General features: G+C 44.6%; 1 protein-coding gene across 3 annotated transcripts in view; it reads left to right on the top strand.

Moving 5' to 3' along the window:
- The window catches only part of TBC1D4 (TBC1 domain family member 4), a 1514114-nt gene that overhangs the window by 1451166 nt on the left and 46131 nt on the right, over positions 1 to 16817 (top strand). For all 3 annotated transcript variants that reach the window (XM_069639269.1, XM_069639270.1, XM_069639271.1), the window contains one exon: positions 4827 to 5003. In XM_069639269.1, coding sequence (XP_069495370.1) covers positions 4827 to 5003 — 177 coding nt within the window. The remainder of the gene's footprint in view (positions 1 to 4826; positions 5004 to 16817) is intronic.

The following is a 16817-nucleotide window of genomic DNA, read 5'->3' on the forward strand; positions in this document are numbered from 1 at the left end:
TTCATGATCAAATTGGTGATGCTTTATTCTTTGGGTGAGAATGTGTGGGGATGCTGGTCCTTCTGATTGAAATATATATGCCCCAAACATTCACTCCCTTGATTTTTTCCCAGCCATGTGCAAACTATCTCCATAAATTCTGGACTTACAAGGATATCTCGGCGGGAGATTTTAACACTGGGCCTTAATCAGTCTTCCATCCCCCAGCACATGCTTCCAAGGGCTGCCACGAGATGGCGTAATATATCAGAATGTCCTAGTCTGATAATTTCATGGCAGTTCAGGAACCCTACGGCCAGGGACTATTCTTTTTACTCTGGGGTGCATGATAGCACATCCACAATAGATTATGTGATGCTAACTGTGGACATCGCCAGATCCCTAGTAGAGGCCAAGATGTCACCCCAGATGCTGTCATACCATTCCCAAGTGGTAATCTCCTTCTCTAGGCCAGCACAAACTCCTAAGATGGTGATTCAGAGGGCGTACTCTAGACGATGCAGTACTCAGGGACGACATTGAGCAAGATATACAAAAAAAAATTCAAGCAAATGTGGATTCTATGCTGGAATCAAGGTCAATCTGGGAAGTGTTAAAAGTCCTATATTGGGGGATGCTGAAGCTCAAAAGGGGGGCGGGGGGAATCTTGAAGTCCCTTCAGAGATCCATGGCATCTCTTGAAGATTAAACTAAAAGTCTGGAACAACAGCAAGTGCAATAGGATGATCCAGGTATCGGGCCCAGTTACGGGAGAAAAGGGGAGAATTTGCATTGCTGGCCAGCAGAGAAGAGAGATTCCTAGGGAACCCAGTAGCGGCTGCCACATGTGGGGGGGAAGGCGACCCCTAGCCGCACTCTGACACTCTGACATGGGTGGTTAAGCATCAACGACAGCAGGGATCTATCATTGAAATTGATGGCCCCAATGGGATACCAATTAGCGACCTTAAAGAGTTTAACTCCGTTTTCTGTGACTACTATGACGGCCTATACGCCATCCAAACACACACAGATCATTGCACGATTACGCAATATCTCGATAAAGTGGCCCTGGGATGACTTGACCCTGAACAGGCGGATAAGTTAAATGATGCCTCCTCAGATGAAGAAATATGCAGAGTGATATTGTCTTTCCCTAATCGTAAGGGCCCTGGGCTATATGGTATAACCACAGAGATGTATAAGGAACATGCAGAACTGCTCATACCCCACTTGCGTACTATGTATGAGTCTGCATTGGCATCTGGAATTTGCCCCGAATCTACCAGAACTACCCTGGTGATGGTTCTGTTGAAGGCCAACAAAGACCCCCAGCAGTGCACCTTGTATAGGCCACTATACTTAGTAAACACTGATAATAAAATACTGGCTAAATAACTAGCGGATGGATTACTACCACATATACCTGCACTGGTACTCCCCGACCAAGCGGGTTTCATCCCTGGGAGGTCCACTCAAAACAATCTGTGTCGCCTGTTTGCCCTAATGCATAATGTTGACACCGACGTCCCAATTATTGTAGCCACGCTCCATGCCGAAAAGGCTTTCGACTCTGAGTGGCCCTTTCTTTTTGAGGTCCTGCAGGGAATGGTGTTTCTTCAGTGGGTCCAGCTGCTCTATACCACACCCAGAGCTGGGGTACTCTCCAACCAAGTGGTGTCAGATTATATTAGGCCCACGAAGGGCACCAGGCAAGGATATCCCCTATCGCCCATCCTATTCGCTCTAGCAGTCAAACCATTGGCATGTTGTATTAGAGATTATCCTGCTCATAGCGAGGTTAAGATCTATTCCCACATCTCTACCATTTCCTTATATGCAGACGACATGCTTTTGTATGTCAAAAATCCTAACCATAACCTACAGCCCTTAGTACAAGAGATCTGTCGCTTTGGGCGAACTCTCCGGACTAAAAGTCAACTGGTCCAAATCGAAACTGCTGCCTTTAATGCCTGGGGTGCAACGTTCACATGTTGTGGATGCATTCAGATGGTGCCCTCAAGGTATTCAGTATCTGAGTGTACTGGTGACTGACGACGACCCCAGTTGCTCATTACACCGAAAACTATATGTCGGCTCTGGACCAACTGGAGCATAAGGTAGAAGTGTGTATCCTTCTCCCACTATCACAGGCTACTCGAATGTCCCTCGCCAAGATGGTGGTTGTCCCAAAATTGTTGTATATTTTTAATAATGTACCGATTTTCCCCCGGTAAACTTCTGGACTTGTTTGAGGAGCCTGATGGTAAGATTAGTGTGGGTGGGTAAGCAGGCCAAGAGTTTGTATGATCTACCCCGACCTATACACAGTATTTGGCCGCAAAACTACAATACACCGTCTGGTGGTAGTTTCCCCAGAGTTACCACATGCTAAATTGGAGAGGGCAATAACCTACTCGAATGATTTGTGGGGGAAACGGAATCTTGTGGGGAGGATGGAGATACAACCAGTGGGCACCACATGCAAAGTGTACGAATGTGTGAGATGAATTGTGGGGACGGAAGAGCTTTATGCTCTGGGTTTTCCCATTTACGGTGTGTGTGGGCTGGACATTATGCTTGAAAAAATATTTAGGCTCCACTTTGAGAAGTTGGGAGTGTACTCATTGGGAGATATGATCCAAGATGGGAACTGTATCACATGGGACACACTACAGGGAAGAGGGGAATGGACAGCCGTGACTACGCTGTTACATTTCAGACTGAGGGAAGCATTGTGGGCTAGGTGGCCGAGCTATCTAGATGCACCCTCTGGTTCAGTTTGTTACTGACCCCCCGAGGTACACCAAATTTGTGTCCTCACTGTATTAGATTATTAAACAGCAGAACTTAGACAAGCAGATTGCATTCATAGCAAAGTGGGAGACGGTGCTTGGAGGGAACTGTCTGAGTTACATTGGAAATTAATATGTATGCAAACACACAGACTGTTACTGAACACCTGTTTTCGATTGATCCACTTCAAATTTTTGCACCAGGTTTATTACTCCCCTGTTTGGCTGCAGAAGTATTATCCTGACAGACCCACTCACTGTAATAGGTGTCCCCAAGTCCCGGCGGATTGCCTCCATGTGGTGTGGGAAAAGATTGGTGTGGCTGTGGGGCAGATGCTACATTGTCAACTCCAGGTTGCCCAGGAACTGTGGTTACTATCATTGAGTGAAACTGGGGCCCGAGCTGAGAAAAAGCTGATGGGTATGCCGACTATTGTGGCAAGGTCATTGATCGCTAGTGCGTGGGAGAAGTGTAGAGTACCAAGCTTTCAAGGATGTTGAACTGTCTGAACAAGTGTGAGAGGTGTGAGATTCAATATGCATTGACTTTACCTAGCAGGAGCAGACCAATTGACTATTGGGGCCCTTAAAGAACTGTCATGGCTAAGGACGCTGTGGACACAGATGAAGGGGATGAGTAGAATACTGCTCAATAATTTTACGGCAACTGGCCGGTTGTAATTTGGGGGGTACCCATTGTGTCACATCGTTGGGTGGTGGGGGGGTTTCTGGGAGGCGTTCACTGGAAGTGAGATATGACTTTATGTGAGATAGGGGGGAGGATGGGGAGATTATGTGTTAACTGTCAAATGTCATAATACTGGTGTAGGTGTTTTCTTTTGTTTTCATATTGCTGTGCTGTTACTTATTATTTGGGGGGAGTTCTTGGTTGTGTTTGTTGATATAGTCTTGTTATGGAAAACATTAAAGAAAGGTTTAAAAAAACTACAATTCCCATCAGCCCTGGCCCGCATAGTCAGTGGTGAGGGATCACATGAGTTGTAGTCCAAACATCTCGAGAGCTAACGTTTGCAGACCTCTGCTTTAGAGGAAATGTGCCCCCAACTTTATACTTGCACTGGCACAGACACAAACCCTCGGGAGGTGTGGTACTTCTTAATGCCCATGCATTAAAGAACCACCATGATCAAGAATCATGCGCAAAGGGAAAAATGTGTTTGTGTACTTGCTTTAAATGGATAGGAAAAGCAGGATTTCAGAGTACATTAAATCAATCATCACACAAAAGAGGAACTGCATGTTGGAAATATTGTCGTATTAAATATATCCAATGCATTAACACACATATAACACAGATGGGGCAGTGGTGGTATCTCTCATGCACATCTGCTTTCTGAGATCAACAGTCTGGCGCCAATCAAAGGATGTCGGTAGAAATCACATTTTTACCCAGGCCTTGTCTTTGCCTTACTTTCTTTGCATTTATTTTCACATATTTTCTTTTTCTATTCTTACATGTTCATGATATTGGGCCTGTGTGGCAAGTCTCTGGTGTGTCTTACTTGGTTCTTTACGGTACACACATTGGTGACCTTTGTGTGGCCGAATGGTAAATTGATTGTGTCTTCACATAACTTCACTGTATCTATGCATTTTACAGTAGACAACACACCTGAAATTGAAACGTCTATCTAAATAGTGCAGGTGGCCATGTGCTTGTTTTCAGACAAGGTGTAGCCTCAGTAGCACAACGTCAGGAATTCAGTAATAAATCTATTATTTTTGTCGCTTGCCATAGGGTGGTAAATATTCATTCTAAAATCCCTATCCCAAGGAGTTGATGTGATTGCTTCTTTGTGGATTAATTTACTTATTTACATAGTGTCTTGCCATTCACCAAGGTACTGTTAATTACTACTACAGTGTTTTAAAGGGATAGTGAATATTCTGCACAGCTGCTGAAGTGGACAGGATAGGGAGAGATCTTTATTAAAATACCCTTATTATCTTAACCATCCAAATTAGTATAGTCAATGAGCTTTATGCAAAGTTATTTCTCATCTAAATGGTAATTTATAATCTTTTTTTTAGGTTTTTGAGATGGATATTTCCAAACAGCTTCATGCATATGAGGTTGAGTACCATGTACTCCAAGATGAGATGCAAGAGGCGTCTAGTGTCTGTGATGAGAGTGAGCCCCTGCACAAGCTCGAGCGAATCAACAGCCAGCTAAAGAGACAGAATATGGATCTGCTGGAGAAACTACAGGTATTGTGACTGAACGGTTTTCCAAGAAAGTTCCTGTGTTCCTTAAGTTTCCTTTTCTTTCACTGGGGAACTGGAACATTATCAAATAAACTATGTATATGTTTGTATGTATGTTTGTAGGTATGTATGTATATCTTTTGAACAATCATAAATATATTTACTTAAACCTGTCATCATGGACCACAGTGAATATGGTAACAGTTACGTCACTAAGACGAAAAATAAATATGACGGGTAACACTGCCTTGTTCCCCATTCAACCTCAGACCTCTCAAATTCTTTAATATCCTTGTAGTCCTGTAGGTTGAGTAGCTTAGTTTACCTTCTCAACCTACTGAGAGAAATGCACTCAAACCACTGGGATGGGGGACAGAAATGTTACCAGCACTTTCTGTAAAATAGTACATGTCACCATAAGGCCACTTCATTTCTGGTGCACGTCTGCCACCCAGAGACAAGCCACACGCAGCAAATGTCAAATAAAAGTTTCAAACATCCCATAACTCCATTGTACGCTCCAGCAAGGTCAGGTGCCATGTAATAAACATTATGTCACATTAATAAAAACTACTGAACTATGCAAGTGGTTGAGTAGATTTTGCAAGGCCTGAACCTTCCAATCCTGGAACACTGCCAAGCCTGCTCTTACTCTTGAATTCAGATTAGTATATGGCTATTTAAATAGTTGGATGTACATTGGACGAAAGTTGATGGCTTCCATGGCTCTTAATAACTTTCATCCCATGGAATCAACTGCCTTCTTTACAATAAAGTGCATGCCATTGCCCCTCTCACTGCAGCTAAGCCATTCACGAGATGAGCCACTCAACCTAGATTTGTTATGTTGTCACAGCCATGGTGCCGTTTATTAAGCCACACATAAAAGGATGTTGGTTTAATGCTAGGATTTTGCTCAAAATTCTAGAATCAACGTTGAGGAGTGACAGAGTTCTAAGAGCAGTACACCTAGTCTTTCCTTTTTTTGTAAGAACTGTTTTATTTGCTTCTCGCATTGAGTGAGGTAACACACCAGTTTGGAAAGCTTTTTTATTGCAGTTAATTCTGGAGCTGAAATCTCAGCATAAGCAACATGCAATTCAGATGGGATTCCATTGCTCCAAGCTGTTTTTACTCTCCCCAAAGTCCAAAGTATCACCGCTAAAACCTCTTGTTCTGGAATATGAGACTCACTGTCTACTATAGTGATAACATCCTGAGAGTTCCTGCACCTATTACCTCATCAATTATTTGACCTGCTACTGGAAGGGTTTTAAAACTGGTGATATTAATTTCTAAACACTTCCTTTATACCTTGTTTCAAGTTAATCAGACCCCGACTTTCATCTTTGACCGCTTTAATCATCTGTCTAGTAACCTGATTTTTCCGCCAACCATGCCAATAGGCATTGTGATTTATCCCTGTATTCATATTATTTGGCTTGCTAGCTAACATATTCACATTTGTTAGGGAATCCTTGATTGCTTTGTTTCCTATTGAATACCCATAGCTCTTGAAGTGGAGCCTCAGCACAGCCCTTTCGAATGGATTGTGTCCTCCCACACATTCCTGATCTTAGATATTCGTATCTTCAGCTTTGCTGCTTTGGGAAAAAAATGTCCACACCAGGGGGCGCTGTGGTCATTGTCGTGGCATCGATGTCCCTCGAGGGCTGCCATAGAATGTCAACGTCATCCGCAGTATAAATGGCTCAAGCCGCGCTCGTTGGCTTCAGTTCCATTTTTCCGAAAGCTTTCACTTCGTGTGTACTAAAATGGTGCTTCAGTCTTTCGAGATGTCTTCTTCATCTAACCCTTCTACCCCTAAAACTGGCTTTAAAAGTGGCAGAATTGCAGGAAGAAAATGTCTATAACTGACCCCCATCGAGTTTGTCTCTGGTGCCTCAGTCCAGACCATCGAGTTGACAAGTGCGCTTCCTGTCAGGCTATGATGAATAATGCTCTAAAGGAACGTAGAGGTACATTGGCGGTGGGGGAGGAATCTTCGAAGGCCTCTTCGAAGAAAAATAAAGACTAAGCGGAGTCTCATGACGTAAATCGCAGAAATCTAGGTCGAGGAGTCGGTCAAGAAAAGCTTTCTTCTTTGAAGAAGAAGGCAAAGAAGAGGCGTCACCGATCTTCCTCTTCTTTGTCGTCTTCTGATACAGGGGTTATTGCCTGTCCATCAAAACATGATTCCCCTAGATGATGCAAATCTTCGAGAACGCGGCCCAGACCCCCTCGAAGAAATCACATGAAGACCATGCCCCTGCTCATTCTAAAGATGACAGAGGAAGGTCAGAGACTAGACGCTCTAAATTCGGTGAAAAATCGTAGAGGGTGTCGTTGAGAGAAACCTCTCTGACAATTCATAAGAAGAGCAATACAGGCCTATCGATGCCTAAACCGAAGGCGACACCAGACAAAATGGCATCAGGTGACAAACCGTCATCGAAGTCTATGTCGAAGGTCTCCTCGACGCATCTGTCGAAGACTTACTCGACGCCAGTGTCGAAGGTAGCATCGACTACTTCCTCGACAGCGCTTACATCTAAAGCTCCTTTGACCTTATCGAATCCAGCGTCAACAATATCGATGCCAGCAATGCCTTTGTCGAGGGCAACATTGATTCCGGCAACAATATCGACGCCTATGGCGAAACCAAGGTCAATGCCTTCACAAACCACAGGTACAATTTTTCACCTTGTGCCTAGAAAATACTTTTTCAAGTCTATGGCCTCTATTTATGAGGAACAATCCTCTGAAGAGGAGATTTCCCCTTTTAGGGTAAAATATGGTACAAGGGATGTTCCTGAAGAACTAATTGACCCTCAGTCCAAAATGTCCAACTTCTATGACTGTCTACAACAGCTAGTGGTATAGAAACGTCACCTGAATTGGAATTCGACAAACCTGACCCTGCTGATCATGCAGATTCAGCATATAGAAATATAAAGAATAGGGTGGTGGAGTTCATGGGGTGGAACAGAAATTCACCCACTTACGAACAGGAAGACATGATGGACATTCTCAGCCAAGGTCCTCAAAAGGATTCTGTTCTTCCTTCTCACACAGCACTTCAGAAGAAGGTTATGGCCGTATGGGAAACCCCAGAATCTGGACCAGCGGTGAACAAATATTTTGCTAGGAAATACAGACCTTCTTCTTCTGACCCTGACTATCTAACTAAGCATCCTACACCTGAGAGCTTAGTAGTCCAGGCAGCTACATCCAATAGACAATCTGCATACCCTTCTATTCCCCCAGATAGGGACGATAAGAGAATGTATGCCTGGTCTCGCAAGATTTTTTCTTCAAGCAGTATGGCTTTAAAGTCAACAAATGTGACTTGCACCCTTGCAAGATTCGCATAGACCCTGTGGGATTGTATTAGTGCAGCGCCTGAACACATTCCTGAGGGTGAGGAACGAGACAGCTTCCTCGTGATTGAGAAAGATGTAAAGGAGGCTATGGGGGAATGCCTTCAATCAGCACTGGACACTGCTGACAGCATCAGCAGGTCCATGGCATCTAGTAAGTGCTACGCAGGTTTGCATGGCTGAGAAAGTCAGGCTTTGCACCGGATGTGCAGGCCATACTTCTCAATATGCCAATTGACGGCTTGAGGTTGTTCAGCAGCAAAGCTGCTGAAAGTGTGGAGAAGCTGCAGACCTCCAAAGCGGCGGCTAAGTCCCTTAGCACCTCCATATGTCAACCTCAGAAACACTCCTACTCAGGCTCATCTTCCTGGAGGAGTCTTCCTTTTTGGTTTTATTCCTCATTTGGAAGAGGAAGAGGACAGGCCAGTCAAAGAGGACAAAGGAAATGTCCTCGTGGTAGACGAGGAAAGTGTGCTAGATCAGCCCCAGCAGCGGCATCTGTCCCTTCAGCCGCTGCTACAGTCGCTGCAAAGCCACTCTGAGGCCTTGACCCACAAGACCCCAGTGGGAGGCAGGATCTCTCAGCATCTGAACGAATGGCAGGGCATTACCTGGGCACTGGAAACAGAGGCTCAAGGTTACTGCCTCCCTTTTTAAAAAAAAGCCTTGAGACCATCCACCGGGATACAACTCAGTCAAAATTCCAGATCCGCTCCTGTTGCAGGAAATGTTAACCCTGCCAGAGAAAGCTGCAATAGAACAGGTACCTGTAGCGGAGAGGAACAAGGGCTGGTATTCCCTATACCTCATCATCCCAAAGGAGGACAGAGGATTGAGACCCATCTTGGATTTAAGAAACTTGTACAAGTTCCTCAGGAAGGACAAGTTCAAGCTGGTAACCCTTTCTCAGATCCTTCAGGCTCTCCAACTCCAGGACTGGTTAGTATCATTGGACCTTCAGGATGCTTACTTTCATGTGCCAATCCATCTCAAGCACAGAAAGTACCTGAGGTTCGCGATTGGCAGTTCTCACTATCAGTTTCGAGTTCTGCCATTCGGGTTGACCTCCGCCCCAAAGGTTTTCACCAAGCTGATGGCAGTAGTGGTAGCGAGTCTCAGAAGAGGGGGGATTCATGTCTACCCTTACCTGGACGATTGGTTAATCAGGGCACGTTCACCCGAACAGGCCCAGGAACATCTGAGCATGACCTGCCATTTCTTACACAGACTGGGCTTCACCCTCAATTACAAGAAGTCAAATATGATACCATTCCAAAGACTCTTAATTCATCGGAGCAGTCCTGGATACTTCCACGGGCAAAGCCTCGCCTCCCGAGGTGAAAGCTCATCACATTCTGCAGATGTTAACAAAGTTCCAGAATGCCCAGCATCTGCTGGCCTTTGATTTTCTGAGGTTGCTCGGCCTTATGGCATCCTGCATTTTTCTGGTGCCAGAGGCCAGATTGAGAATGAGATCTCTTCAATGGGCCCTCAGGACTCAATGGTCCCAATTTTCGGGAAATATGTCAGATCTTTTGCAAGTTCCGGCCAGAGTGGCTCAAGATCTTCTATGGTGGGCTTGCAAGGACAATATCCTCAAGGGAGAATCTTTTTGGCAACCATGGCCGGAGATAACAGTAGTGACGGATGCCTCACTCACGGAATGGGGAGCCCACACCAACAATCTGACAATCGGCAGTCGTTGCTCTCCATCGGAGTCCAAACTACACATCAACCTTTTGGAGCTGAGGGCAATTAGACTAGCGCTGAAGGTCTTTTTGCCCGCTGTATGGGGAAAGAATGTCCTGATAATGATGGACAACAGAGTGGCCATGTACTACCTCAACAAGAGAGGAGGCTTGGGTCACTACCACTGTGCAGAGAGGCAATACAGCTCTGGTTCTGGGCAGGACAAGAAGGAATATCTCTGTCAGTAGTTCACCTAGCAAGAGAGCAGAACACGGCGGCGGATGCTCTGAGCAGGCAGAGCACAGTGTCCCACGAGTGGGAACTAGCTCAGGAAGCCCTTCAAGAGATCTTCACCCTTTGGGGATCCCCACAAGTGGATCTGTTTGCGACCAGTGTCAACAGGAAGTGCGAACTGTACTGCTCAAGGGAATTTCCTCCAAGAGGAGCTCTAGGGGACGCGTTCGTAGTAGACTGGGAATTTCCACTCCTATACGCGTTTCCTCCAGTCCCCGTGATTCCTCACGTAATCAAGAGAATGAGAAAGTTCAGAAAAACCATGATCCTAATAGCCCGGGATTGGGCCAGGAGGATATGGTACCCGGACCATCTGGACATGTCCATCTGCCCTCCAATATGTCTTCCACTAAGAGAGGATCTTCTCTCGCAAGAGGAAGGTCGGGTTTTCCATCCAGAGGTCAAGACACTTAGCCTTCACGCATGGTTTCTGAGAGGCTGAGATATAAGGATTGGGACCTCCCGGACGAAGTAATGTAGATTTTGCTTTCGGCCAGAAGGCCAGCAACAAAATCCTTGTACCGGTGTCGTTGGAATAAGTTCAGTAACTGGTATAAGGATAAGAATGTGGATACATTCCTATGTGGCACACCCATGGTGCTTTCTTTACTATTACAGTAAGCCAGTCTTGGGCTTCAGATTGATACAATAAAAGGATACATAGCGGCGTTTTCTATCTTTAGGCGCTCCTCTGTAGAAGTGTCTTATTTCAAGATACCATTAATTGTACAATTTTTGATTGGTCTCACTAACGTGTACCCCCCAGCCCCATTCCATGCCCCTGTTTGGGATCTAAATTTAGTATTTAAAATTTCTTACATGCATTCCGTTCGAGCATTTGCATTCTTGTCCTCTAAGGCTGCTCACATTGAAAACAGTCCTACTAGTGGCTCTCACATCAGCCTGCAGGGTGAATGAGTTACAGGCTCTCTTGTAAGCCTCCTCACACCATTTTCCATAAAGATAAAGTAATACTCAAAGTCAAACCTTCATTCCTTCCCAAGGTAGTCTCTGACTTTCATTTGTCTCAAAAAATTACTTTGCCATCTTTCTATCCTCTCCGTCATGCAAGTAAGGAGGAAGAAAGGCTTCACAGGCTGGACCCAAAAGGGCTCTCAGCTTTTATATTTCTAGACTTGCAAAGTTTAGACAAAGTGACCAACTTTTTATTGGATATACTGGCCACAAATTGGGCCTGGCAGTAACAAAACGAACCTTATCCAGATGGATAATTTGGCAATCAGAGAATGTTACAGACTTGCAGGTACAGAACATTCAGATGGGCTAAGAGCTCATTCCATTAGGGGCATGGCAACTTCGACAGCTCTTCAAAGGGGTGTCCCGGTGCAGGATATCTGTGCAGCGGCCACCTGGTCATCTATGCATATATTTGTGAAACATGATTGTTTAGATTCAACCTCATCCCAAGGAGGTCTTTTTGCTAAGGCCGTTCTTCATGCGGTCCATTAGTAAAATTAATTAGTACTCCATCCTCCAAATGTTCACTGCTTTGGGAGTCTCTCTAAAATGAGGAATAAGTGGTAGGACACAATCCATTCGAAGAACAGGTTACTTACCAACGGTAACGTTCTTTCAATTGGATGTTCCTCCCACGTATTCCTCATGGACCCACCCAACCTACCCCACCATACAGTTTGCGTATTTTTCTCTCAATGTCCTTGAGAGCTTACGGTCTAATGGGACGCCTTCTCAACTCTTCAGTTGAGAATATCAAAAAAACAGAATTGAAGCCAACAGGCGCGGCTCGAGCCATTTATGCTGCGGATGACATCGACACTCTACAGCAGGCCTCGAGGGACATCGATGCCACGACATCGAGCACAGCGCCCCCTGATGTGGATTTTTTTTTCCGAAGCAGCAAAGCTGAAGATACGAATATCTAAGATGAGGAATACGTGGGAGGAACATCCAATCGAAAGAACGTTACAATTGGTAAGTAACTTGTTCTTCTTTGTTCCATTTCAGATAATATAGTTTCAAACTTCTTTAACGTAGAGTTTGTCAGTGCACATTGCTATGGGCTTAGCAGTGCAGCATTCCATCATTACCACTTTTATGGCCTCCCATTTCATTGGCCACTTATTCATAGACACCTAGTCTCAAAATAATTCACAATGTCTCTATGCAGGTCCTCCCTAAAACCCACATCCTGTAGTGAGAGTACATACTCCATAGGGAAACAGGTGCACATCTCTTTCTCAATTTAAAACACCCTTGCAAAGGAAATGAACATAGAACACTCTTGCTAGATACTGTAGATTATTAAAGCAGTGATGTGTGGGCCATCAACAAACAGGCGATCCGCGTATGGAGATCATGAAATCTTGAGTAAAATGAAAAGTTACCAATGCACACATTCTGAGATCTGCAGCCATCTATGTAAGATGTAAATGTTCGAAGTATTCTTGCAGTTTACTAGTAGAAAGTTCTCGTGGTGCTTTTGCTGGTTTAGTGTTTGGCCACGATACAATTAAAATCACTCCCCCTTACCTTCACTCGCCAAAATATTGAACACATTTGACATTAAGTCATTGAAAAAGATCTTTTCATCTTGATAAGGTGCATAAATGTTTGTCAGGCATATTTGGTCATCTTTTAATTGACCAAAAATTATCGCTTAATGACCTTCAGAGTCACCCTCGATTTTTGACACTTCCTGCGGCACTCTAGTGGCAATCCAGGTCAGGACAGCACCCTGACATATAAGGAGTATGTTTACCATGCACTTTTCCTCCCAACTAGTTACTAATTTTCAGGAGTTCCTCAGAAGCCAAGTGAGTTTCTTGCAATAATGCCAGCCAAAATTTCTCTGTATAGTTGCTATGCCATGAATGTACGCACTACCATATTCAGATCAAACATTTGATTTATTGGGTGTCTTGAATCACCCATAATACCTGTCGTGTCTCTACATGTCTCTGAAGCCTACTATATAACACAATTACCTCCCCATGTCAACCCTCCACTTGGCTAGGTCTAACTGCAGACTACATTATTCCCTGTACTAAGTGCATATCTGTAGGTACTGAGCAGCACCCCAAAACAACTTGGAAAATCCTCATATAGTAACTAACCCTAAACATGCTTCATTTGTGCTTTTTTACGAAATTCCGGAGACTACCTTCTGAGGCCCACATCTCTGAGGCTATGGAATACGCAGGTGCCGGCACAACTAAACCCAGCCCCTGGTTTATTAGTTCCTGTTTAATTGGCACTATGCCATCTAACAATAGGCGGAGGAAGTCCAGCAACCGAGAAGCTCACAAAGGTTTTCTCAGTTAACACTCACTTGTGGAAACAATTTTAATATTCTAGCATAATGGGGAAAAACTGTATAATCAAGATTAATCCAACCTCCAAATCTTAAGGGACTCGCATATCAATAATTAGGAGACCTCATTTAGTTATTAATTTCTGCTATGCATGTGACAGGAGGTTACGTTGTATCAGAGGTTTCCCATTGATAACTTAACATTTAAGTATATTCTCCATCATCATCAAAGCCCTGGTAAGTGCACCCTTTCTTCGCACTCGGGCAACCTCCAAATTATTTTCATGTTAAATAATTACAGCACCTCCTCCAGTAATTAAACAAAATTGGGCTTTCCCTTGGTACAGTATCTTACGCTTTCCGGGATACAATAACATATATTTTATGTAATTACTTTGAAGAATCGTTTTAATTTATGACTATGAAATTCAGGCCTTTTCATCCATTTGTGCATAGCTGGATAAATCCACAATTTATCATTTTCACAAGTGATACAACTTTCAGTGCATGTATAGCAGAGTATAGCATCTCTGTCTTTGAACTATTAATGCGTTTGCTATTTGCAGCAAAGTTTTCACCAATGCTTTATGCACGCTCTGTCAACACGTGGGAAGCTCCCGTTTTCATTAACCAAAGCTTTTCAACAGAAGTGGCTGGATTGTGCCCTTCTTCTTTTTAGGGTAGGCCCATCAAGCAAATGTTAGGTCAGGATCTTCCTTCAGAGTCTTTCACTTTCCTTTCCGTTCCTTTCCAGCGACTTAAAATTACCTTGTCTTGTTGTTGCAAACTCAGACTCTGTCAGTTATTTGTTGTGAAACCTTCTGGATGTCCTGTCAGATCAGGAAGACAGCGATTCCAATATCTATTTTCCGGCCTAACTCTGTAGGACATTCTTGAACAGCTTTTAGAATTTCACATTCCTGGAGGCTTTACTGCATCGAACCGAGAGTCTTGGTCCAATGAACACCAGACGGGGGTTGAGTGGGAGAGCTGTGGTGACCCGATCTAACGATCTGATGCTGTGCGGCGACAGCTTGTGGGCTGAAGTTGCTGGGGACAGCAGGTTGATGTCAGGTCGGCAGCATTGGCAGACTTGATAGCCTCATGTGTGGAGAAACAAACCAGCCTTCGGTGGCAAGATGTCTCGGCTGGCTCAACATGGTATTGACATATTACAGCGGTGATGGCTCGAAATTTGAAGAAGTTGGTAACCAGGCAGGCGGTATCAAGTTGAAGATGCTAGAAGACTCAGCGGGTCTCACATTCAGAGATTTCTGAGCTTTATAGCCGGGGCGAAAATTGGAGACTCCATTGGTTCCCTTGCAGGAGCTTGGACAGTGTTGAAGGTGCCCAAACTGGCATCTAGGTAGTTTAAAGATACAGGGGGAGCAAAGGGGATCTTCCTTTGTTCTGTGATTGCTGGGAGACCCACCAGGAAGGTTTTCAGAGAGCACTTGTACGTTTCTGTCACTTCCAGTGAGAAGGTCATTGGTACCAGTGTCTAAGTTACAGTAGGCCTTGTCCAGACAGCTGGTCTTTCCACATAGAGCCTAACTCTGGTTAGAGACATTAGCTTGCCTCTTGCTTGGGTGTCTTTCTTCACCTCTATGGCAGATGACTTTGGAATAGGCTGTATCCCCAACAGAGTTCCCAGTAAATCTTTCTTGTCTTAAAGTCCACAGATGAATTCACTAAGGGGAAGGTTTCCCCCCCCCCCATATATAGGCAAAATGCTACAGGGGATTGGTCAAAAGCAAGCCTGTTAGGGGTCCAATCCAGGCTGTCAGAACTGTATTTGACTTACTAGTTCCCAGGGCACTTACGGTGGAATGTTCCTCTTTCCAGGAAGAAGGTGTCAACCCTCCTCAAGGGAATCGATGAGGAGATTTATGGGTAGGGTCCCACATGGCTGAAGTAGGTATACCAAGGCCAGGCAGCTAATGCACACCCAGCCCTTTCAGGATTGTGTCTCCTTTTGAAGATGACAATAATATGACATTGAAAGGCTTTTGGCTGCTTTATGGTCGTGTGATCCCAGTAGCCACCATGGCAAAGAAGACAGGGTTATATTTAATTATTGCCACCAGGCTGACTATGGGCACACAATGTTTAAATTTTGTATCCGAGGTGTTTGCAGTTGAAAAGCCACCTCTGCCTGCTAGAACTTTGGATTCTAGCAGCTGGGTTCAGGAATGTACATGCAACATTTAAATCTGCACTGTTGACACTGCAGGGCAGCTGCTGGCGACATCAGGTATGTAGCACACTATGATTTTTGGCAGGGAGCAATTATGAAAACGAGTCTGATTAGCAGAGCTTGCATCCAAGACCGAATTAACCACAACCTTTCATTGCTAAAAATCCCAAAAGTTAAGGCTTTTACACCCTTGCAGATGGCATCCTGTCACAACCACCACAAGACAGCTTCCTAACAGGTCCTCTACCCTCTTACCATCTGGGGGGCCTATGATGCAGCTTCTGAAAGAGAGAACTTCTGTCCGACCTACACTATCCATGTTGCTCCACACCTCGGATCAAGCCACCGTTGCTTCTGTTCCCTGTCTAATGTAAGACTGCTTGTTTCGAATGGATTGTGTCCTCCCACGTATTCCTCATCTTATGATATTCGTATCCGCCAGCTTTGCTGCTTCGTAAAAAAAATTCTCGGCAGAGGGCGCTGTGCACAAGGTCGTGGAGTCAATGTCCCTCGACGGGCTCCGTAGTGTGTCGACGTCACCATCAGTATAAGTAGCTTGTGCCGCACCCATTGGCTTCAGTTCAGTTTTTCTGATTGCTTCGCTCTCGTGAACGGCTCGCTTCGAAATTTTCTTCAAGAAAATGTCTTCTTCCACCCCTTCTACTCAAAAAATGTATTGTCTGCGGATCGAAAATGCCGATTACAGACCCTCACCACGTTTGGTGCCTAGGTTTAGACCATCGAACCAACGACTGTGGCTCCTGTCAGTCGATGACAGAGAAGGCCCTTCATGAGAGAAAAGGTAAATTGCCAGTTGGGCAGGAAGCTTCCAAGTCCTCTTCGAAGGCCTGGTCAAAAAATATAAAAGTCGAGCGATTCGAAGGAATCGGATCGCTGTAAACATTCGAAGAGGTCTCAATCACGCAGTAGATCGAGACGTTCTTCTTCTTCTTCATCAAAGAAGT

Source organism: Ambystoma mexicanum, chromosome 7q (genome assembly GCF_040938575.1).
Source record: "Ambystoma mexicanum isolate Mex_15411 chromosome 7q, UKY_AmexF1_1, whole genome shotgun sequence".
Lineage (NCBI taxonomy): Eukaryota > Metazoa > Chordata > Amphibia > Caudata > Ambystomatidae > Ambystoma > Ambystoma mexicanum.